Source organism: Barbus barbus (assembly GCF_936440315.1).
Source record: "Barbus barbus genome assembly, chromosome: 16".
NCBI classification, from domain to species: Eukaryota; Metazoa; Chordata; class Actinopteri; order Cypriniformes; family Cyprinidae; genus Barbus; species Barbus barbus.
In genome coordinates this window covers 22,967,978-22,990,910 of record NC_136744.1, presented here as the reverse complement: position 1 = coordinate 22,990,910, position 22,933 = coordinate 22,967,978, and the positions used below count along the sequence as shown (strand labels likewise).

Below are 22,933 nucleotides of genomic sequence, written 5' to 3'. Positions count from 1 at the left end.
CTCAACATGTGTGTAGTTCCATCGCTGTCCTGCCGGAGGCGCTGTTGCGCGCTGTGTTTCTGCTGGTCTCCTCCTCTTCCTCCTGCAGGGCCTTTCAAAATCTCCCTGACCGCCCCATTATAACACTGACCCGTGCACTCAGCAGAAAGACATCACATTCACAGCTTCAGCTCCGGCATTAGATCCAAACACACACAGAAGGGTTCAGTTTGAGGGCGAGCTCCGGATCAAACTAATGGACTTCTAGCCGAATAACAGAGAGACCGCCGGGTAAGTTATGTTCTGATGGGTTTAACTTTGACTTTATCACACACAAGTCACAGTCATCTCACTCATAATATATTCATGCATTCATTCGGCATATTATGTGTCCTGCATATGGTTTTTGAGTTTGTGCTGTGATTTTATTTGGCGATTTGTGACTGCAATATTGAAGTCCAGAACTTTGTTTCTTTAAAATGAAAGACTTGTCTTTCACCACAAAACATGTTAGATAAAGGAAGTGTCAGTGAGCTTAGTATGGGTGTGTGTTTGTGTGGTTAATGTTGCTGTGTGTATGTGTTGCTAAGAGTCTGTGTTATGGACTGATGACCTCGATCATCTGAGATTGCAGAACTGTAGACATGTGAGATGAGGGAAGTAGTTTTAGTTTTCAACAGGTTGTGGCACTGTTTCTATAATGACTTTAAATGTTTAAAAGCCATGCAAAACTAAGTGGAAACAGAGTTAGACACCACAGTGATGGAATGACCCTTCTGTCTGCAACTGAATCAAACCATCTGTTCATTTAAATGACTGCTGCGTGTCTGTCATTGTCCTCCTTTGTGTCTGTGTCTCCCTGCTGGACACTTGTGTGATGTTGAAATCTCTGATTAGTAGTAGATTGTTGAAATGCTGATAATTTTTTCAGTTTATTAATTGAATTACTGCAAAGAGATTTCTCAGATTTGTCTTATTCTGTTCTAGTCCTATGTGGGACCTGTTACCATAAGATACTATAACAGAGCTTCAATAGGTGCTGCTCGTTCATGGCCAACAATGCAGACTTTGACATACAATTTGATATTGTGTAGTAAAATTATTTTGGAAAATATTAATATAAAGTGTATTCTGGCAATACATTTGTTGAATTGTGTTTTCTTGTGTGTTATTTACATGGTAAACGGTTCCCATGATCATAGAAAACCTGCATATATGTGACCCTGGACCACAAAACCAGTAATAAGTTGCTCGGGTATATTTGTAGCAATAGTATCTATAATTTATGCCAATTATGTTAGTACAAAAAACATTACGATATTAAATAAAGATCTATTATATCTATATTAAATAAAGATCTATATGATAAATAATGTTCCATGAAGATATTTTGTAAATTTCCTACCGTAAATATTATCAAAACTTAATTTTTGATTAGTAATATACTTTGCTAAGAACTTCATTTGGCGTTTTTCTCAATTTTTTTTTTTTTTGCACCCTCATATTCCATATTTTCATATAGTTGTATCTCGGCCAAATATTGTCCTATCCTAACAAACCATACATTAATGGAAAGCTTATTTATACATTTTTAGATTATGTATAAATCAAATCAATTTCATTTCAGTTTCAAAACTGATTCTTATGTTTTGTGGTCCAGGTTCACATATAAGGTAAAATTTGTGATTTCCAAATGTGGAAATATCATAATTTACAGTGATGCATGTGGCATATGAATTTAATACAGTAATAAGGTTAGGCTCATTTTAATTAATTAGTCAAATACAAAGATGTCTATTTAATTTATTGCAGTTATGCTCAGTCCAAAAATATTTCTATGTAAACAAAAAGAGCTAATCTCAATTATAAAACACAAAATTAATTATGAATATAAATTAAATTAATACAAAAAAATTTAAATAATATGTAAAAATTGGTCTGATTATTGATGTGATTTAATAGTATTAGGCATATTTGGAAGACCCTGCCTGTACATTTTTTATGGTAAAAAAATGTCCCTCAAAATCAATTTCACATATTACCTCGTCCAAATATCTGAGTGACTCTGAATCTGTTCTTCCTGAATAGAGGGACACCTGGCCACTCTCAGACATCCTTGAAAGGGGCCGGTGATGATGTCATTGTCAAGGAGCAGATGGACACCAAACCCCTCCCCTTTTGTGTGTGTGTGTGTGTGTTTGTTTGAGGGTGTGCACCATCCACTGAAGAATAATAAATGAATACACACACTTAAATGCATATAAGGCTTTCAGAGGGGTCAGGGCTCCTTGGGACAAAAGACACCTGCAGCAGAGTGTATGTGATTGTGTTCATCTCAGATGTTATAACTTGTGTGTCCTGACGTTGTCCTCTCTCATCTGTGCTCTGCTCTGCATTTAGCCCACAGATCTCATCTCTTCCTGAGCGGAGGGATTGTGTGTCAGAAATAGTGCTGTAGGTCTCTCCATTTTTGTGGCTCAAGCTTTGTTCCATCTATACTCTTAATAGCCATGAGCACAAATCCTAAGCTCAAGGAAATGATGTAAGTCTTAAAAGTCATAGAAACGGAGTCATAAAATATGCCTTTGATTAGATATTGTTGGTTGTGTTTGCCTGGAGTAAAACAAGCATAACAATGTATGTCCATGGACAGTTTTATTGGAGATGTTTGTACATTAACAAATATTAGGAATGTCCCTAATAAACTGATAATTATTTTGTTACGTTATGCTGATAATTGTCAATTGATAAATGAAAGTTTATTAAAATACACTTAAATCAATTGCACAAAAATACTAAAAAAGAAAAATCAGTTTTTTTAATGCTGCAAGTAAATTTTGGCATCAACATTATAATGTTTAGTATGAACAAAAGTACAAATTTTGAGATTTGCTAAAGATTACATTTAACAGTGTTAAATGACTAGTGTCTTTTAAAAATCAGTTGATAATGTTTGTTGAAAAAGTATAAAAAATTAATTAATATTCATATAATGTATATTTATTTATAAAAAATTATCTATTAAAATTATTTATAATATCTAATAATCTAAATATAAAAACAGGAGAAATGGGCATGCATAATTAAACAGTGATACATTTTAAAAATCTGTAATATTGGCCAATAACTTGTACTGTACAGATATGTTGTGCATCCCTAATAAACATAATACTATACACATATCATTTAAAAAAAAAAAACTGGTACCTCATAAAAATGGAAATATGCCTAGAGATGTAAAATATATCTATATACTCCTTATACAACTGAAAATATCATGGAAATCCATTAGTTAACTGTGGGAATGTTGTTCTGCTTTTATGAAAGCTGTAGTCCTTTAATGGCTGACAGCCAATACAGCCTCCTTGGTAAGAGTGTGTCAAGCATTTGCGCTCGAGCTCGTTGCTGCTTTTGTCCATTTTTATTTATTATTTTTTTTGTCGCTCACTCTGGTTATTGATGGCTCTTTCTGCATCCTTGTTTTGAACAGGAATATGTTGGAGTTATTGTGAGGGTGGAGGTGAACTATCTGCCTGAGTAAGCTGAAAGTCAGTGGTCTCTGTAGGAAAAGCTGATGGATGGAGCGAGGGACCAGTATGAGGAACGATTGAAAGAGGTGTTTGAGAGTTTTGATGGCAGTGGTTTGGGCTCTCTGAGTCCTGAAGAACTGACCGATCTCTGCCAAGCACTTCAGCTGGAGGAGAACACACTGAGCACACTCTTACACACACTGCTGGAGGACCAGATCCGTGCACGGGTGAGAGACCACATGCGTTATTTAGATTTTATTTCTTTTAGTGACATTTTTCTGTTTTTATTTTAGTCGTTTTATTTTATTTTAATGTCTTTTTTTGTGTGTGTGTGTGTGTGTGTGTGTGTTAATTTAAATGCTGAGGCATTAAATACTGTTAATGGTCAGGAGAATTTGAGTGTGGTTTACATTTCAGAAACTTTGTATTTTGTTCAAAACCCAAACAACCTTTTAGAGCATCTAGAAACTGTATAGTCTTGATAGACACTGATGAAAAGAGGAGTGATTAATTGCTACTGTTTTGATTCTTCAGGTTGATTTTGAACAGTTTAAGGATGCGCTGATCCTTGTGTTATCAAGCACAAACACAGATGATCCAGAAGAATGTCTTGAACGACCAGGTAACATCCTCATAAGATCTGGCCTGGTAACCAAAAGGTTGTAGATTTAAACCATATAATGAACGGACATCATCATTATGTCATTGATCATTAAACTTGATCATTTTAGATTATTGGCATCAAGTAACCTTGCTTGCTGGAACCAATATTGTTTAAAAAGAGCAGTTTAAATTCTCAGTTTGATGAATGTCTCATTAAATTGTATAGAAATTCCATTCTAAAAATATAATCGTCTTTGGAGACACTGCTGTCTAGATATTGAAATTACCATTGAAGGACACTTTTAAAACAATTGATATCTATACATGCTGTGATGTCACATAAGTCACCAAAACTTGTAGAAAAAATATCTCTCTATTAATTCTATATATCAATTTATGTCTAATATAGTTTTTTTGTGTTTACAGCAGTCTATTATTCGGTCTGCTTGACTTATGACTAATGTATGACTGATATATGTCTGTTTACTATAATTAGACACAGATTTTAATGCAGGTTGTGATCAAACGGTTCTGCTCAGCATTTAGAAATCATGATGTAATAGAGAATGTATTTAAAACCAGACAGCCTGAGCTGAGGGAGGATGTAAGGTTAAATTTGGATTAAGGAGGATTATTCTGAGAACAGTGAGAGTGTAAATGAAGTCTATTCTATCTTAAAACAAGCTCTTCTCTAATTATGACATCTCACAGTTAATGATTAAGCCAGGGCATTGCTATGCAGTTGCTACAAGTGTTTGCCTAATTATAAGCAATAGAAATAGTGACGCTTGCCTTAACAAACTGTGTTTTTTCATGAATAATTTCTGCTAAACACCTGGTAGACAGCATTTATACACACAGTGTATGTGTTACCCTGGGCCTCAAACAAAACTTGCCATTCATCGTTCATTCATGCTCTCAATTGAATTTCAATCACAGGTTTCTAAGGTGAATGATAAACAAATGGTTCACAGATTTAGTTTCTAAAAACATCCTGCGCTCTTATCAAAATATGCTACTGCCTTGACTGTTGCTAATATATCATGAATGATCCGGTAATGAAAGCTGCAGACATTATGGTAAACATGTACATCTCAAAAAATTGGAATATCATGAAAAAGGTCAATATTTTTTGTCACTCATTTCAGAAAGTGAAACCCATATATTATATAGATTCATTACACAGAGTGAAATATTTCAAGCCTTTATTTCTTGAAATTTTGATGATTATGGCTTACAGATAATGAAAACCCAAAATTCAGTGTCTCAGAAAATTAGAATATTACATAAGATCAATAAAAAAAGGATATTTTAAACAGAAATGTCAGGCTTCTGAAAAGTATGTTCATTTCTATGCACTCAATACTTGGTTGGGCCTCCTTTTGCATGAATTACTGCATCAATGCGGCATGGCATGGAGGCAATCAGCCTGTGGCACTGCTCAGATGTTAGGGAAGCCCAGGTTGCTTTGATAGCGGCTTTCAGGTCATCTGCATTGTTGGGTCTGGTGTCTCTCATCTCCCTCTTGACAATACCCCATAGATTCTCTAAGGGGTTCAGGTCAGGCGAGTTTGCTGGCCAATCAAGCACAGTAACACTGTGGTCATTGAACCAGTTTTTGGTACCTTTGGCAGTGTGGGCAGGTGCCAAGTTCTGCTGGAAAATGAAATCAGCATCTCCATAAAGCTTGTCAGCAGAAGGAAGCATGAAGTGCTCAAAAATATCCTGGTAGATGGCTGGGTTGAAAACACTGGACCAACACCAGCAGATGACATGGCAGCCCAAATTATCACCGACTGTGGAAACTTCACACTGGACTTCAAGCAACATGGATTCTGTGCCTCTCCACTCTTCCTCCAGACTCTGGGACCTTGATTTCCAAATGAAATGCAAAATTTACTTTCATCTGAAAAGAGGACTTTGGACCACTGAGCAACAGTCCAGATAGTAAGATGCTTCTGACGTAGTCTCTGGTTCAGAAGTGGCTTGGTAGCCCTTTTCCTGACGACGTCTGAGCGTGGTGACTCTTGATGCACTGACTCCAGCTTCAGTCCAATCCTTGTGAAGCTCTCTCAAGTGTTTGAATCAGCTTTTCTTGACAGTATTCTCAAGCTTGCGGTCATCCCTGTTGCTTGTGCACCTTTTAATACCCAAATTCTTCCTTCCAGTCAACTTTGCATTTAATATGCTTTGATACAGCACTCTGTGAACAGCCACACCTTTCAGTAATGACCCTCTGTGACTTACCCTCTTTGTGGAGGGAGTAAATGTTCGTCTTCTGGATCATTGCCAAGTCAGCAGTCTTCTCCATTATTGTGGTTTCAAAGAACAAGAGATACCCGGAATTTATACTGTAGGGATGGTCATTAATTGAAGCTCAAATGTAAATATTCTAATAGTGTGAGATACAGATTTTTGGCTTTCATGAGCTGTAAGCTCTAATAATCAAAATCAAAACAAAAAACTTTTGAAATGTTTTACTTTACATGTAATGAATCTAAAATATATGTAAGTTTCCCTTTTTGAAATGTTACAAGAAAAAAAAAAGAACTTTTTCAAGATATTCAAAATTAGTTTTTTAGATGTACCTGTAGTTTGACTAAACTCTATGCTGCCCATAAACACTACTCTTCAAATAGATATGTATGTATATATACACTTTAAAACAGCAAGGATGCATTAAATTGATCAAAAGTGACAGTAAATAAATATATTCATAATGTTACGAAAGATTTCTATTTCAAACAAATGCTGTTCTTTTGAATTTTCAATTTGTCAGCGTATCCTGAAAAAAAGTACCATGGTTTTCTCAAATATATTAAACGGCAAATCTGTTTTAAACATTGATAATACTAAGAAATGTTTCTTTAGCATTACATTAGGATATTAGAATAATTTCTGAAGTATCATATCAAGTATCATGATGAGTTTGCCATCACAGGGAAAAATTTTTTTTTTATATTTCACAGTATTATTGTTTTATGGTATTTTTGACCAAATAAATGCAGCCTTGGTGAGCAAAAAAATAAAAAAATGTAATCCTACCAACCCCAAACCTTTGAACTGTAGTTTAATTTTTTTTTCAGGATATTTTCTGTCTTCAATTATTTAAGAAGTTATTTTATTTACAGATATGTGGTCATTAGACATCCCTTGAGCAAAAATTGTGAAAGTGTAGTAAGTATTTTGAAAGAGTTGAGCTCTTGTTAGATGTTACTGTGGAGGAATGCATTTTATTTTTGTATAAATGTTGTAAGATTTATTTATCTCTCCCCTAGATTCCCCAGAAGTCCAGCCACGTTTTGTACAGGGCAGTAAGCGCTATGGCCGCCGCTCTGCTCCGGAGTTTATTCACACGCACATTGATTCACACACACAGGCTGAAGATGAGGAGGAGAAGGATGAAGATGCTCAAGAGAGCGATGACAGGACTGTACCCAGGAAACGTGAGGTAACAAGCGCTCTCATGAATGACAATGAAGCGTAAAGGTTAAGCCACATTCTTCTCATTTGGAATCATCCATATCTGAATACACAGATAAAGCTGAAGGTTAAAGTTGCGATTTTTCCTTCAGAAACAATCCAAATTATTCAGCCGCAACTAGCTCCAAAAGACACAGTCTGGGTGTGAGTGTGTGTATGTGTGTGTGTCTTTGCCCGCTGCTCTGACAGCAGTTAATGAGATTTCAGACTCTCAGAAGAGACACCCCACTTTAAAGCAAAATATCAAGCAATGACATTCACATTGAAAAGAATTTTATCAAATTCATGCTGGCTTGTGTTTGTGAGCTTTTGTGAGTGACTCTGGCCACGCTTTCCAGCAGGTGCACATTAATAAACACTGCTGTGCAGAGCTCTCTCTGATAGTCCGGTGTGTGAACAATCCTCCGGTTCTACAACAGCAGATGTGCGGGGGGCTTTCTATTGACGAACAATGACCCTTCCCCACCCCTGAATTCCAATGCACGTATTCTCCATCTGCTCCCTGCACCCCCAGAAATTCACTTTGTCCATATTTAAACACACACACACAATGATCTTGACCAAACAATAGGGAAGTAGTTGATTGAGTGGCTTTTTAATTTCACAGCCTGTGGCTAGTTTTGCATAATTAGTATTTTAATATATATATTTTAATTTGGTTAGCATTTATTATTATTATTATTACTATTGTTATTGTTGTTATTATTATATATTTAACTCTGAAATATTTTTTATGCTTTTGAGTCATTTATGCTTACCAAGGCAGCGTTTATTTGATCAAAAGTACAGTAAAGACAGTAATTATGTGAAATTATTTTTTGAAAAACTTTTTGTTTTAAGATATTTTAAATGTAATTTAGCAAAGCTGAATTTTCAGCAATTTAATAACATTATGCATCATAAATCATTCTAATATGCTGATACAAAATCAATAAACATTTCTCATGGCTATTAATATTGAAAACAGTTATGCTGCTTAATATTTTTCTGGAAAGTGTGTAACTTTTTTTTTGGTTTCTTTTTTTTCTTTTTTTTTTAATACAACGTTCAGCATCGATTTGAAAATAGCAATTTTTAGAATGTTGTTAGTGTCACTTTTCATCAATTTAATGCATCCTTTATGAATAAGCATTAATTTCTTTAAAAAAAATAAAAATAATAATGAAATCCTTCCCCAAATTTTTTAACCGTAGTCCATATGTTTTAAACCTTGAGTAGATTATAAAATACAGGCAATTGTTTTGATATTAATTCACAGTTAGTAATTCTAAACAATTACATTATTAATAATAAACAATCGTTCAATCCACAATTTAATCATTAACATCTCTTGTTAAAATTGGTCTCAGCTTATATCAATGTAATAGAGCTTAAGTTTAACTCTTTATTGAGATCATCTGCTTTTTTATTGTTACTCAGTGCTGCCCCTCCTGGGGGTGTGATTATCAGTGTTTTTCATCTGTGCATTTTATTTTTTACAGTGCTGGAATGCTGACATAAGCATTTCTGAAGAGTTTGAAGCAGAAGGTGAGTTTAAATACTTTTTTTTTTAAATAAAAAATTCTTCCCGTATGCAAGACATTTACACTGGATTGTGTGCAGGTCAGCTGCACCTCTGGAACCCAGATGAACCCAGCACACCACTCTGTGACATGGAGGAGCGTTTGCATAATGCTTGTCATCAGCTCTCTCTACCCATAAACGGCACAGCCACACTGCAACAGCTACACACACTCTGCCAGCACATAGGCATTGAGGTATTTTCCATGATGAACAACCTGAGATGCATTAAGTGGTTTAGTAGATCATGTCTACGTGTTTGAATGTTCCCAGGTGGGTGAGGATCTGTTGCAGTGTGGTGATGAAAGCGCAATAGATGTGCAGGAGTTCATCTCATGCATAATAAACCACAGCAAACCACCCACACCGTCAGCATCTACACCCTACAGACAATTAAAGAGACTCCATTCCACTCAGGTAGTACACAATAATAGGCTGTGTGCAAAACATGCGTAAATATAAGTGTTAAACCTCTTTTCTCCATCCTTCTCTTTCTTCCAAGTTTGAGTCGGGTCGAAGGATCTCATGTGTGTTGAGCAGTACAATCGGTCTGCAGGTGTTTTCGGATTTGGATGATGGATCGGGACACGCTCCTGTGGAAGTTCTGCTTTACAGGTGGATGGAAGAGGGAGTGGAGAATAGCTCAGAGATCTTACAGGTAACACGCATAGACTGAGGGCCTACACAACTCTGCATTTCAACTGGGATATTTGTAATAAGCTTTTATATGTGTGTGTCTGTCTGTAGGCTCTGGATTTTAATCTGGAAGGTAAAGTGAATCTGTCTGAGCTGACCGTTGCTTTAGAGAATGAGCTGCTGAGTGCTAAGAATTCAATCCACCAGGCGGCACTAGTGAGCTTTAAGGCAGAAATCAGACATCTCCTGTGAGTCCATGTATTTGAACTCTGGCGCATTTCAACTCTCACAGCTTGGTCTAGAACTGCTCCAGCGTATTACTGCATGATTCATATTATTCATTTATATGATCATCAAAATAATTCATTAAATCTATCTTACACCAGTTCATTATTCTAACTTACTCTAGAGAATTTCAGCTATTCACTCTGCGTCACACTAGATCATTTCAGTTTGCTATTCACACACTCCATCTCATTCTACTGTTTCTCAACCAAGGGCCCACTAGGGGGCCTTACTACAATTCCAAGGGGGGGAACAAAATGGCATAAAATTACTTAAAATAAGACAAAATATGTATTTAAATAAGTTAATACAGCTGAAAAACAAGATGTAAACTGACATTTTATATTTTAATTTGTTACATCAACACATTTTTAAGAATCAGAATTCCCACAGGAAAACCTGCATAAGAGAATTTTAAGTGCTATTTCTATGTATGAAATACACTGAAAGTGTCTTAAATTAATTAAATATTAATTAGCTTTGGTAATATATATAGAATTTATTTTTTTTCTAGCTATGTCAAGCTGTAAATTATTTTAGCAGGTAGGGGGCGTTGAGAATATTGTCTTTTATGCAATAATTTTGGGGAACTTTGGAATCAAAAAGGTTGAGACCTTCTGTTACACATCAGACATCACTATTCGGACTCACTCCAGATTACTCCAGCTCCTTATTTTGACCCATTTCAGATCCCTCCAGCTCTTTTTCTTTTTTAAGTCTGTTTATTAATATTTTATATAATATGACAACAGTTTTAAAAAGAAAAAGTGAAAAAATAAATGTTCTTGCTCCAAGAGAGCTCCCCAACCCCACTGCACCATTATTATACATGATGTTACGTACATTGTTATGCACACTTTTAATCTCTATACCATATTACTGTTATACTTCAGATGATTCTAATTTAATATGGAGACTCATTCAAGATCACTTCATTTCATTATTCGACTCACCCCAGCTTTCTATTGTGACTAAAACTTATTGTTTTCTCTTACTCTAAATCACATCTTGTTATTCTTCTTTAATCCAGGTCATTATTCAGACTCACTCCAGATTGTTTTTACACACCTATGCTCATTATTCAGATTCACTCAAGATCATTTTAGAACCATCAGAGCTCCAGTTTGATTCTAATGTCAATTCTTTGTGTGACAGTGAGTGTGTTGACCTGGAAAGGCGTGAGAAGGAGAGAATTCGCTTTGATCTGGACAAAGCAGAGAAACTGAAATCTCAGCTGGCGTCTGAAGTCGATGACCATCATGCTGCCATTGAGCGCAATAACGAACTCAACCTCCGGTAACCTTTCACCTTCAATCAGCTGCCCCTTTTCCTTTGTTCATAAATGAACCCAAATTACTTTATACTTCAGAAAGCTTTTATAGATTTAAAATTCTCCAAACCAATTACTGTTCTTCCTGTCACCTGTGATGTTTTCCACGATTGTATCCGTGTTCACCTGCAGAAATTGCTGCATAAACACAGAAGGCTTGTTCTGTGGACGTTGATGGTCTATGCATGTGAGTGTGAACATGTGTATTCATATGTCATGTGCATGTGTGTTTATGGCCATGCATGCAATTTAAACAGGAAGTTGGAGCAGGAATATAAAGAGAGTATGACGGCTCTGAGAGCAGAGCTTAGTAAAGAGGTGGAGCTTGTGCAGCAGCAGGCCAATCAGCAACGAGAAGAGCTTGAACAGGAAATTGGGAATATGAGAGACGATGAAACCTTCCTACGAGAACATCTATCTCGCACCATTAAAGTAATCAGGATTTTGCATTGAGTTTTTGTTTTGTTTTTTTAACATCACAAATTGCCTGCTATATGTTTGCATCACATTCCTGTCAGCCTGTCATTTTAATTTGATTTGAATTGCAAAATGTATCGTATATGTTTGTATTCAATAACTTTATGTTGTGTAGGAGAATGGACGTCTGGAGTCTGAGCTCATTGAGACCACAGAGAAACTGGTGGAGGCAGAAAACCAGCTAAACAAAGTGCAAAAAAACCTGGACGGTGTTTTGAAAGAGAAGGTACTGGAATTAGCACAGACACAGACATCCGTACTGACATCAATAGTAACATCACCTCAAACACACCTGTTTTTCCTGACATCACTTACTCGAGCCTGCTGACTTTACAGATCAGGTTTCATACAATATCAGGTCTTGACAAATCTAGGTATATAAGGTAGCCTATTTTTAAGTGTTTTTTTTCTAGATCAGGAAAAGTCATGTAAATTGATTAAAACGTATAACTCTGTGGGCATTTTATACATTTTTATGAATAAACATTGTTCTAGTTATGCCAAACTCATATTTTCTATTGTAGAAACTGTGAATACCTATAATTTTGAAAATCCTCGTCTAGTAAATCATGAACAATAGGAAAATGCTTTTGTGTGTAGTTTGGTGATTTGGATCCAGACAGTGCAGAGTTTTATCAGCAGGAGGAGCGTCTGAGACAGCTGCGCAGGAACTACGAGGAGCAGTGCAGGGTCTGTAACTTCTGTTTCTGTTTACTTTCCTTTTTGTTTCAGTCATAGCTCTATGATACATTGTTCTATTATACTGTCTCACTCAAATTCATATCTAAATCTGTATGTGTATTGTAGGAGTTGCAGGATCGTATAGATGAGCTGGAAGCTCAGCTGGAGGAATATCAGACTTCAGACCACACACCCTCAACACGTCCCGGACTGAGTCTGTCTGATGAAATGGCCGGCAAGAGTCCAGACCCAGGTAACATACGTGTCTGCTCATACTCAATACTCATCGATAACACTAAATGCTTGCAGCTGGTGTCCATCTTCTGTCACTCAGCTGTACTGTTGTGTGTGTGTGCATTTGTAGGTTTTCAGGAGCAGCAGCCATTAACCATGAGTCTAGAGACCGAGATGTTACTGGAGCAGCACCAACGAGAGATAGAAAACATCAGGGCAATGGTGAGACACACACGTGTTCATACTAAAACTATGGAAAATATGAAAAAATGTATAGCTGCTGTTTTTGTGAATTGTATGAAACCAAAGCATACTTGCATTCAGATCAATTTCAATTTTAAATTTTTTAAATAAAATTTTTAGGTGAACTGCTACTGTACCTTTAAAAACTTTTATTTCTAGGTTAACTATACCTTTAAGATAAAAGTAAATGCCAAACTTTCCTAGATTGTTTAAGGAATTAAAGTTTACTCTTCCTGTTGCTTTCTGATGCCCTCTGTAGGTTTATGAAGAAAAATGCAGTGCAGAGGAGGAGAGGAGTCATCTCTCCCTGCAGCACCAACAGGAGGTGCAGGTATTGAGGGAGGGGCTGGCAAGAGAGCAAGAGAGAGCAAACAGATTGGAGCAGGAAATTTCTGCCCTCAGAACTCTCCACCAGCAAGAGCTTAACTCTCTCATGCAGGAGGCGCAGGATGCCAGAAGCCGTGCCGAACAGCTGGAAACAACGGTGCAAGTTCTGGAGAAAAAACAGACTGCGTATGAGGAGCAGATCAGAGTGCATGCTGAGGAGATGAGTCTGATGAAATCTAAGCACCAGGAGGTTCTGGAGGCCAATCTGCAGGAGCAGAGAGAGAGACTGCAAGAGCAGAAGGAAAAGGAAGAGAAGAGGCTTAAGGAGCAGTGTAAAGAAGAGCAAAAGAACTATGAGGAGGTGCTAAGTGCTCAGCTTGAGGAGATGCAGCATAGAACAGAACATGAGTGTGTTGAGCTGGAAAAGAGGCTCAGGGAAGAGTGGGAGTGTGAGAGGCAGGATTTAGAGGAGAACAGTAAGGAGGTATTGCAAGCTGTGCTGGAAGAGAGAGAACGGAGGCTCAAGGAGGAATGGGAGCAGGAGAGGCAGGAGCTAGAGGAGATCAGTAAGGAGACGCTGCAGGCTTTGCTGGAGGAGAGGCTGGAGAGGGAGAGGAGGCTCAGGCAACAGTGGGATGAGGAGCGGGCTTCGTTAGAGAACAAACATCACGCTTTGCTCCTACAGCGTTTGCAGGAGGAGAGGGAACACCTCCGCTCACAGCAGGAGGAGACAGAGAGCATTATAATGGAGCATTGGGGGAGAGAGAGGGCTCAGCTGGAGAAACGGCATGAGGAGGTGCTTCAGAGAGAGAGACTGCAAGGAGAGAAAGAGGAGCAGGAGAGGAGGTGGCAGCAGAGCCGAATGGAGGAGGTGCACAGGGAGGCCATGCAGGAGCTGAGTGTCAAGCACATCGAGGAGAGAGAAAGACTCGGCAGCCTTTTGGAGAAACTACGCTCAGATATTGCAGAACAGAGGTAAGACACACTAGTTAGAATTACTAACTTCAAACCTTTGGCATTTTTAAATGTGAAGTAAGACTAATTTAGTTCCTTCTGAAGCCATTTTCCTTTAAAGTAGGTGCTTAAAATGAATACACAGCAAAAATGTTTTCTGTAGAAAGTATTTTTGTCTTAAGTTAAAATATCTAGAATCCTTGAAACAAGATAGATTACCTGTAAAAGAGAAGAAAAGTTGTTTTCAGAGAATGTGTATATTAAGCAAATTCGACTGTTGTTTTTTGAGGAAATAATTTTTAGCTGACATTTGAAAAGATTAGCAAATTTTGACTTTCTTATATTTTTTTAAAAAATGTAATAATAAAAACATTTAAAAATCTTAAATCAGTTTTAATTTTCAATATCTTTTAGTGTGTGTGTGTGTATGTATATGTATATATGTATGTAAAAAAAATTTAAGGATTTTCTTAGATTTTTTTTTTTACTGGGGAAAAAATGAATTAAAAGCTGTTGTTTTGTTTTGTTTTGTTTTTTAATTGTACTTTAAAATATTTGGGGAATTTGGTCCTGTGTGTTATGCTTTTGGATTTAACAACACTCAATTTGTCATTTTAAAATATACAAAAACCTCTATCAGCTATTCTTGTCTCCACTCTGCAGTATAGTTGGTGCATATTTCTTTCAGGTAATGTTATAAACTATTGATGTTGATTGGCCGTGTACAGGAGAGAGCTGGAGAAACAATTTTCTCAGCGACTTGAAGAAGTGGAAGTCCGTTTCTATGGTGACCAAGAGGCAGTATCTGAGCGTTTTCTGGTGGATGTACATAAACTCGAGCAACATTACCAAAGTGAGATTGCAGCACTTGCCCAACAGCATGCTGCAGATCGTTCCCACTGGGAGGAGGAGTCAGAGGCAGCCACCAAGGAGGTGGAGCAACAGTGGAAGTTTTTAAAGGAGGCGCTGGACCTAGAGAGGGAGAAGCTCTAAAAGGAGCGTCAAAGCCTTGAAGTTGTGCACGCACAAGATATTAAAGTTCTGACCGACAAGAACCTACAGCTTCAGGCCGAGCTTGAGGCTTTAGTCAGTGTTGCTCGAACCAAAGAAATTGAGCTAAGCCGCCAACTCAATGAGCTGCACAACCATGTGCAGGATAGGATGGAGGCCAAAGACCTGCTGCTGGCACAGGCAGAGCACAAAGCCACTGAGCTGGAAGAGATGCTGAAGCAGGCTGTGGATGACTTCATCCAGGAGCAAGCAGAGCTGCAAAGGAGTCTGTCTGCTTTGGAGAGCAGGCGAGGGGAAGTAATTTCATTTTCTGAGAACATGGAGATGATAGGCAGAATCCAGGAAGGTGAGGAGCTCCTCTGTCAGGAATTAAAGGATGAGAGAAAGGCTCTGCTTGCAGAGAGAGATCCACTAGCATTGAGAGTGGTGGAGTTGGAGGAAATTGTGTTGCAGTTGACAGGATCCACTGGAGAACCTTCTGCAGAACCTTCTCAGGAATGTTGCATAGTCCACTGTAGGAATCCCTGTAGAACCCAATGGAGATGGCCTTGAAGGAACTTTTAAAGAATCCACAGTAGAGCCCTTTAAGGAACTCAATGAAGAAACTTGCACAGAATCTACTGAAGTCAGTCCAAAGCACGTCATATGTGAGGAGTCTTCTGTAAACAGAGAAGATGAAGAGGAAGCAGAAGAGGAAGTGGATGAAGTTACTGACCCAGACTTTGGTAATTCACAGCTACACAGATGCCCAGAGGTTGGAGTTACAAATGATATAACTTTAAACTCTTGTGCTGATGGTAAATTAGACATAGCTGATGTAGAATCTAACAACTGTGGAACAGAAACCCCTGATTGTTCTAAAGAAGAGAAGGAAGAGACTAAGGAGAAACTCCGTAGTTCTGGAGAGGGTGGTTTTGAAGATAGAGAACTGAGTGAAGAGCTGAATGTTAAGAGCAATAGCACTGAGACTCAGAGAGATGACACTTTGAAGATGGAAGAGGGGTATATTTTGAATGGCACAGAAAAAGAAGGTCATTTTTCTGCAGAATCTGATGATTCCTATAACCAAGAGAGCTTGCAACACCACGAATCTCCAAGCAAAGATGACACCCAGGCTGAATACAATGCCAAACCAGTTGAACCTGAGACTGAAGAAAGTCCAGACGATGGTATCAGCATCGCAAGTCTTGAGAATGACATCAGGCCCTTTGTAAAGGAGGTTTGTGCCCTAACTATAGTTGATCTGAGAGATGTGTGCATGCAGCAGATCCTGGACCTTCAAGAAACCGTAATGCAGTACAGCAATGATATAGGATGCACTAGCTCTCAGTTGCAGAGCCCTAAATGGCAGGATCCCGACAAAGAGAATATCACACCTCAAGTACCAAAGCACTTTAAGCAAATGGCGGCCCCAATCGAAGATGTGCAACTTGCTGAGTTAAAGGTCTGTTTTGAGCAAAGCATCCAAGAGAACATGCAGCTCGTAGACAGCAACAGAAAACTGGAGAGTAGAGTCAAGAGTCTAGAGGACAAGATGCGCATAGTCCAGAACCTTCACATACAGCTGGCGTCAGTGTTGGAAGAGACTGCACGAGTCCAAATGGATAATTCTAAACTGAAGGTTCTTGTCCAGGAACTTTATAAGCAGGATAAGGTGCTGCAGTGGGACTCTGACTCTTCCGATACTTCACACAACTCATTCCACAACTCCCAGCCGAAGGAGAAGATTGCTGTAGTGAGAGAGCTTGAATTCTTCTGCATAGAGTTTGAGAAACAGAACTTGCATCTACGCCGAGCACTTGCTGATCTGCAGGGCAAATCTCTTAGGATCCATGGACAAATGCAAGAGCGGAGGTACCATATGATGGTCCCCTGTTTTATGTAGATCAGTATCCCCACTCTGCTCATCCCATTTGCTCCCTGATGCTAAGTCACTTCTGCGTGAGTGCCTTGTTGTAGACCTTGCCTCTTTGCAGAGATAGAGCCCCATTCACCATCGTTAATCCCTCGCACACTTACAACTTTCTGGTGCAGTTGTACTCAAGTTTTGTGACTGAGATCTGCCTGTGTAGTGAACTGTTGCTTATCTGTTTTGACCCAACCCTTGTCTAAACTTTTACAAATGTCTAATGCACTGTGGAGCATATTGTTAGTTTAACAGACTAAGGGACTGTTTACACCAAGCCTAATGCAAGTATGCAGTTTAGTACTACCAAGTAGATTTACAATGCACTCTGTGTTTAGGAGTGAAGTTTGTCGTCTGGCTAAAGAGAACATCATTCTGAGGCACAAGATCTCAGTAAGGGAGGAGGGCTTGAGAGAGAACCAGGATGACCTGCAGTAAGACATGCACACTGACAGTTCTTAACTGTCCCATGTAAGAGCAGGTTAATGATATGATAAATGTCTTTGTCCAGATTACATCGCATCAAGCAAGGAAAGAGATCAGTACAAGCTCTAAGGAGACAGGTAAGATTTAATTCCATTGCTCAGACAGTTAACTTTAACTTTCTTGATGGGTGCACTTGCAGAATTAAGATTCTTTATAAACTTATGAGGTTGTCATCTGTCATTTTTATATTTAAAAGTACATGTGTTTAAATGTTTGTATTTAATGATTTGCATATGTCCACACACAAACAGACTCTTAATTTCCTTTTCTTCAGCTCTCTGAGCCTCGCCGTCTAGGACAGCAGCTAGAGGAGGAGAATTTCTTGTTACAGCAGGATGCAGATCATGTACTTCGACATGCACTCCAGGAAGTGATACGTCAACATGACAGCTCAGCCAATGAGAAGAGTGGAGTATGGTTTTAAATGTGTCTGTTTCATAGTAATATGCTCAAGAGTTTGAGTGGCACGAACATTTCATAAAAATCATTTTTCTCTGTGCCTGTCTTTCTTTATGCACACATACACACTCGATTACAGTTGTGTGATCGGGAGGATTTTGGTTGCAGAACAGAAAAGGAATTGCTTAGATCAGAACTCAATCGGTGCATAGAAAAGGTATGAAAAGCACACACAGCCCACTCTCGCTCTGACCTAACTTTTTGTGTTTGTTTGGAGGGGGTTTTGTTTGATTTTTGATGTTTTTGTTTCGTTTTTTTTTTGTCGTTTCGCTTTTTTTGTTTCATTTGGTTTTATTTGTTTTTTGTTTTGTTTGGGGTTTTGTTTAGTGTTTGTTTGGTTTCATTTGGGGGGGGGTTGGTTTTGTTTGTATTTTGTTTGGTGTTTTGTTTTTTCTGCTTTGAGGGACTTTTTTTGGCATATGTCTCTTGGTTTCCTTCAGGTCATGTCACTGGATTCATCTTTACTGACGGTCACTCAACAGAATGCTCGTCTCAAATCTGACCTACGCATCACACAGCAAGAAAGAGATGCCCTTAAACAGGAAGTGATTTCTTTGCACAAACAATTGCAAGCTGCCAATGAGAAGGTGAGTTAGGAGACACTGAAACAACGCTTTATCTCCCCCACCCACTGTAACTATTTCTCTCTCTTTCTCCATATCAGTTGTTGGAGGTTTCCGTTGTGTCTGCTAGTCAGCAACAGGGGAGGCGTGTATGGGCGGAGCTTTCTGGGCTGATGGAGGCGGAGCATGCCTCACTTACAGAGGAGAACCAGCAACTCAAGCAACAGATAAGCGAGATGAGCTCAGAGCTGCAGTCGTTAATGGAGCAGGTCAGAGCATGTTTACTAAAGACCTCTGGCAGCCATAGGATGTGTGCGAGCAATTGATGAAGTTGTTCTTTTTTAGATCCGCCATCTGGAAGCATTAAGTGTGAAACACAGAGGACTTGTAAAAACTGCAGATCAAGAAAAATCAGCCTTGAAACGTGAAATGGAGGCTTTGCACGCTCCGCTACTGTCAACACGGAACAAGGTTACCCTTTTTAAGCACATTTTAGTGCTGGTCTGAATTATGACCTAGCAGTTAGTCTTAAACCCTATTCGCACGGGATTAGTATTACCTGGTGACCTCCAGTCATTTGTAATAATTGCGGAGGATGTCTGTGATCTTAATCCCGTGCGAATCGGCCATGTCTGTAATTTGTAAAGTAAAAATTCCCCCGCAAATGACCTACCATATTTCGCCGAACACCGAGGTCCTGTGATAATATTAGTCCCGTGCGAATCGGGAGCTGCGTTGGAGTGTTTGATAGTATTTTGGGTGCTGTCATATCGCTACACCATACAATTTGCAGAAAGAGAAAGCTGAAAAGGTTTAATGTGTTACAAATAAATCAAGCATGAAGCTTGAGATATTATTTTAACCTGGTGAAATGTAAATTACACGGGGCACAAAACTATATTAGTTTTTTTTTTTAGGTTTTTTTTTTTTTTTTTTTTTTTTTATCCATCTAATTGGACCATAGAACGGGACTCTCAAAGCCTTGACTTCCGGGTATCCGGGAGATAAGTCAGTAATTTCGAGTAAAATCACAGGCTTCGCTTATCCCGTGCGAATGCACCACACGAAATTCAGATGTGGGGGCGTAATTTCAAAATCAGACATGGTCCCCAGATAATACTAATCCCGTGCGAATAGGGTTGTACTCTCTGGGTATTCGTTTCTTTTAGAATTACTTTAATAACCTTAAATTATGTTTCATATTGTAGGAACATGTTTGGTATGAATAAAATCACGATGTAGAGTTGGCTTGCTACCCTAGTACATTTGGCATCCCTGTCATGTACACAAACACTCGTTCCCTCATCGTAACACACTGATCCTCTGTTGTTTTAGGCTCAGCTGGCTGCAGTCTTGCCTTCGTCTCCTCAACAGTTACCAGGGGAACAGAGAGGACAGCACCATAGCGATGGTCCAGACTTCAACATGCAGGTAACACACTTGCACCCAAACAATCAGCATCACAGCCGGGACAAGATTTCTCTCGGGGTCAGTGCATACTCTGTAACGGTGTAAGCGCAGCACTCTCTGGGGAATATTTACTGTACGTCTAGTTCTTTGGTGAATTGGGCTCATTTGGTGTCTCTGTTTGTTTGCTCTATTCTGGAAAACAGTCGTCACTCGTATTCACACTCATGCGGGCAGCACTGGGCCTGTTCTTTCTGTAGAAGCAATGTTAGAGTGACCCCTATGTTGTTTATTTGAATGGTGTTGGATGATGCTCTTGGTGTGTATTTATTAAGTGTTTGGGGGTTTGTATCTGTGCAAGTCTGTTCTATCACAGCTCTCTGTGTGTGTGTAGATATAAGACGTGTGTATGTTTCTACAGGTGTAAGAGCTGTGACATCACTAACAGACATAGAAGAATTGCAGCCTTTGACATCATCTCCCCTTTGAACTCTGACCTTTAGTCTGTGTGGTCCGATCACCGAACCTTTCCTGCCAGATTTGGTTGTTCTTGTTTGAGTTTTTGGGGTCAATGTAGCTTTGCAGCTAATGATCTGAATCTGCCACAAGGTGGCATCATTCTGCTTGTACACTTGGCTGTGAGTTGGTTCTTCTTTGGTCCAGATGCTGCCACACATGGAGTAAAATAGGATTTTGACATTTAATGCCATTTAAGGGCAGTACAATCTACGATTAGGAAATCATTTTAAGATCTTAAGGCATTTAAATAAGCAGTATTGTTTTTTTGTATTTTTTTAAGTTTGCACTGTTATGGCATCACCGTTTTAATGTGTGATACCGCACTTCAGCTGTAATGAATGATTGTTCTGAGAAAAATGTATTTATTTTTATTTATTAAAACCTCCATCCATTGCTTTATCTACCTATAAATATTTTACTGGACATTTTGCATCACTGATTTATAATTAATGAATGCTGTTTATTAATTGATTAGATTTTTATTTGATTTTATTTGATTTGTTGAATTGTGTTGGATGTTTTACTTGGTTTAAATGTGTTATGTCCCTTATTCATGTGAATGTGTTTTTTATATATAAAACTGAGACCAAATAAACTATTAGGTGAAATATTTTGTGTAGTGAATTTAATTTTAAGTTGAATTTAAAAAAAGCTTACTCTTGATTGTCTGTGATTTATTGTGTCCCTTATTTTACACCATGTATATTAAAAAAAAATGTTTCATACATTTATTTCCATTTGCTTTTATATTATCTATTTTAGTTAGTTTGTTTGTTTTTGCTCATATATCATCTATTTTAGAGTTTTCTTTTAGGTTTGTACGGAAGGGAAGGCACAGAAACCATGCAAAGTTAATTAGCAGTTAACTAAGTGAACATAACTAAGGCAGTGGATTTCTAGCAGACCAATTGACCTTAATCTGTCATGACCTCTGACCTTGATCTGTATGCCCAGCAGGACAAGCGGGAGGTGGTGCTGTTACAGATGGAGGAGAGAATGAGAGAAGTGGAGCTCACGCTCAGAAACCTCAAACTGCTGCTACAGGAGAAAGTGTCTCAGCTGAAAGAGCAGGTACAGAAATACACAAACGTCCTCCCCTGCCCTTTAACACATTCTTGATAATGCATTTTACTCTGTCCAAATCAGACTTCCAGCATAACCATTCTGTACTCTCTGCTTCTGTAGTTGATCAGGAACAGTGAATCGGATGTGTTGATCAAAGACCTCTACGTGGAGAATGCTCAACTGCTCAAAGCCCTGGAGAAGACAGAACAGCATCAGAAAGTAGCAGAAAAGAAGAACTTCCTCCTGGAGGAGAAAATTTCCAGCCTCAACAAGATTGTCCGTGACCTCGGGCCTTCCCCATTGACTCGTGCACCCTACCACTTCACACGCTCCTGATTTTAAACTGTATTACACATGATTTTAGTCATACAAGCCATTCCAGTATGATTTTCTTCTGAGAAACATGTTCGAGCTGCTCTTTTTTTTTTTTTTTTTTTTTTTACGTCAAGCTCCAAAAAGGACAAGAAATACAAGTAGTCCACATGACTTGTGCACTATATTCTCTGAAGCCATACGAAAGCTTTGTGTAGTGAACAGACTGAAATAAAATTATTGACTAAAGATCTTCCCTTCTGCCATAGATCCCAAATTTCCTTCCCGTTCATTTTTATTTCAAGGTTAAACTTTCCTTTTAAGTTGTTTTTTTTTTTTTTGTATTGCTTTTAACAATTTTTATAGCAGTTTTTTTTTTTATTAAGCCATACTGTAATATTACTGGTGTATCTGGACCTCAAACTGCAATTAGAAGGTGGTCTTAAGGAATGGTGAAATTCCTTAGACCTAGAGAAGCTTGTCCAGCAGCTGAAGCCACCGTGTTCACACACACACACACACACACACACACACACACACACACACATACATACATATACATACATGCATGCAGCCGCCTATCATTACATAGTTGTAGTGAAATGCAAACAAGGTCAGTGATTCCCTCCATCTCAGAGAAGGAAATTAAAGGGCAAATGCCACAGTGTTTCTTCATTGTTTATTTCAGTTTGTTATAGTGCATTTTATGTCTTTGGGATGGTTTAGTTAATATAAACCTTTTCACTTCAGAATGTGCACCAAAAAACATCCTATAATGTTACTTAAGTTGCAGTAGGACTTTGTGCTTTGTATTTATTTTGTGTTCCTATTTTTCATTTATGAACCTTAATCATGCATTATGAGCACTGTGAATATGAATAAT

General features: G+C 38.2%; 1 protein-coding gene across 1 annotated transcript; it reads left to right on the top strand.

Moving 5' to 3' along the window:
* The first annotated feature begins 136 nt into the window (after positions 1–136).
* On the top strand, positions 137–22,315 carry LOC306882841 (ninein-like protein). The gene is made up of 26 exons (XM_079437786.1): positions 137–270; positions 3,545–3,736; positions 4,044–4,131; positions 7,391–7,563; positions 9,077–9,122; positions 9,198–9,352; positions 9,429–9,572; positions 9,658–9,813; positions 9,903–10,039; positions 11,232–11,372; positions 11,664–11,838; positions 11,999–12,109; positions 12,484–12,573; positions 12,691–12,817; positions 12,929–13,020; positions 13,301–14,343; positions 17,578–17,673; positions 17,751–17,802; positions 18,000–18,137; positions 18,264–18,341; positions 18,625–18,771; positions 18,849–19,016; positions 19,093–19,218; positions 20,083–20,178; positions 21,631–21,744; positions 21,859–22,315. The coding sequence occupies exons 2-26, from the start codon at positions 3,554–3,556 to the stop codon at positions 22,072–22,074; spliced, it is 4,092 nt and encodes a 1,363-aa protein (XP_079293912.1). The 5' UTR covers positions 137–270; positions 3,545–3,553; the 3' UTR covers positions 22,075–22,315.
* The last annotated feature ends 618 nt before the right edge of the window (positions 22,316–22,933 follow it).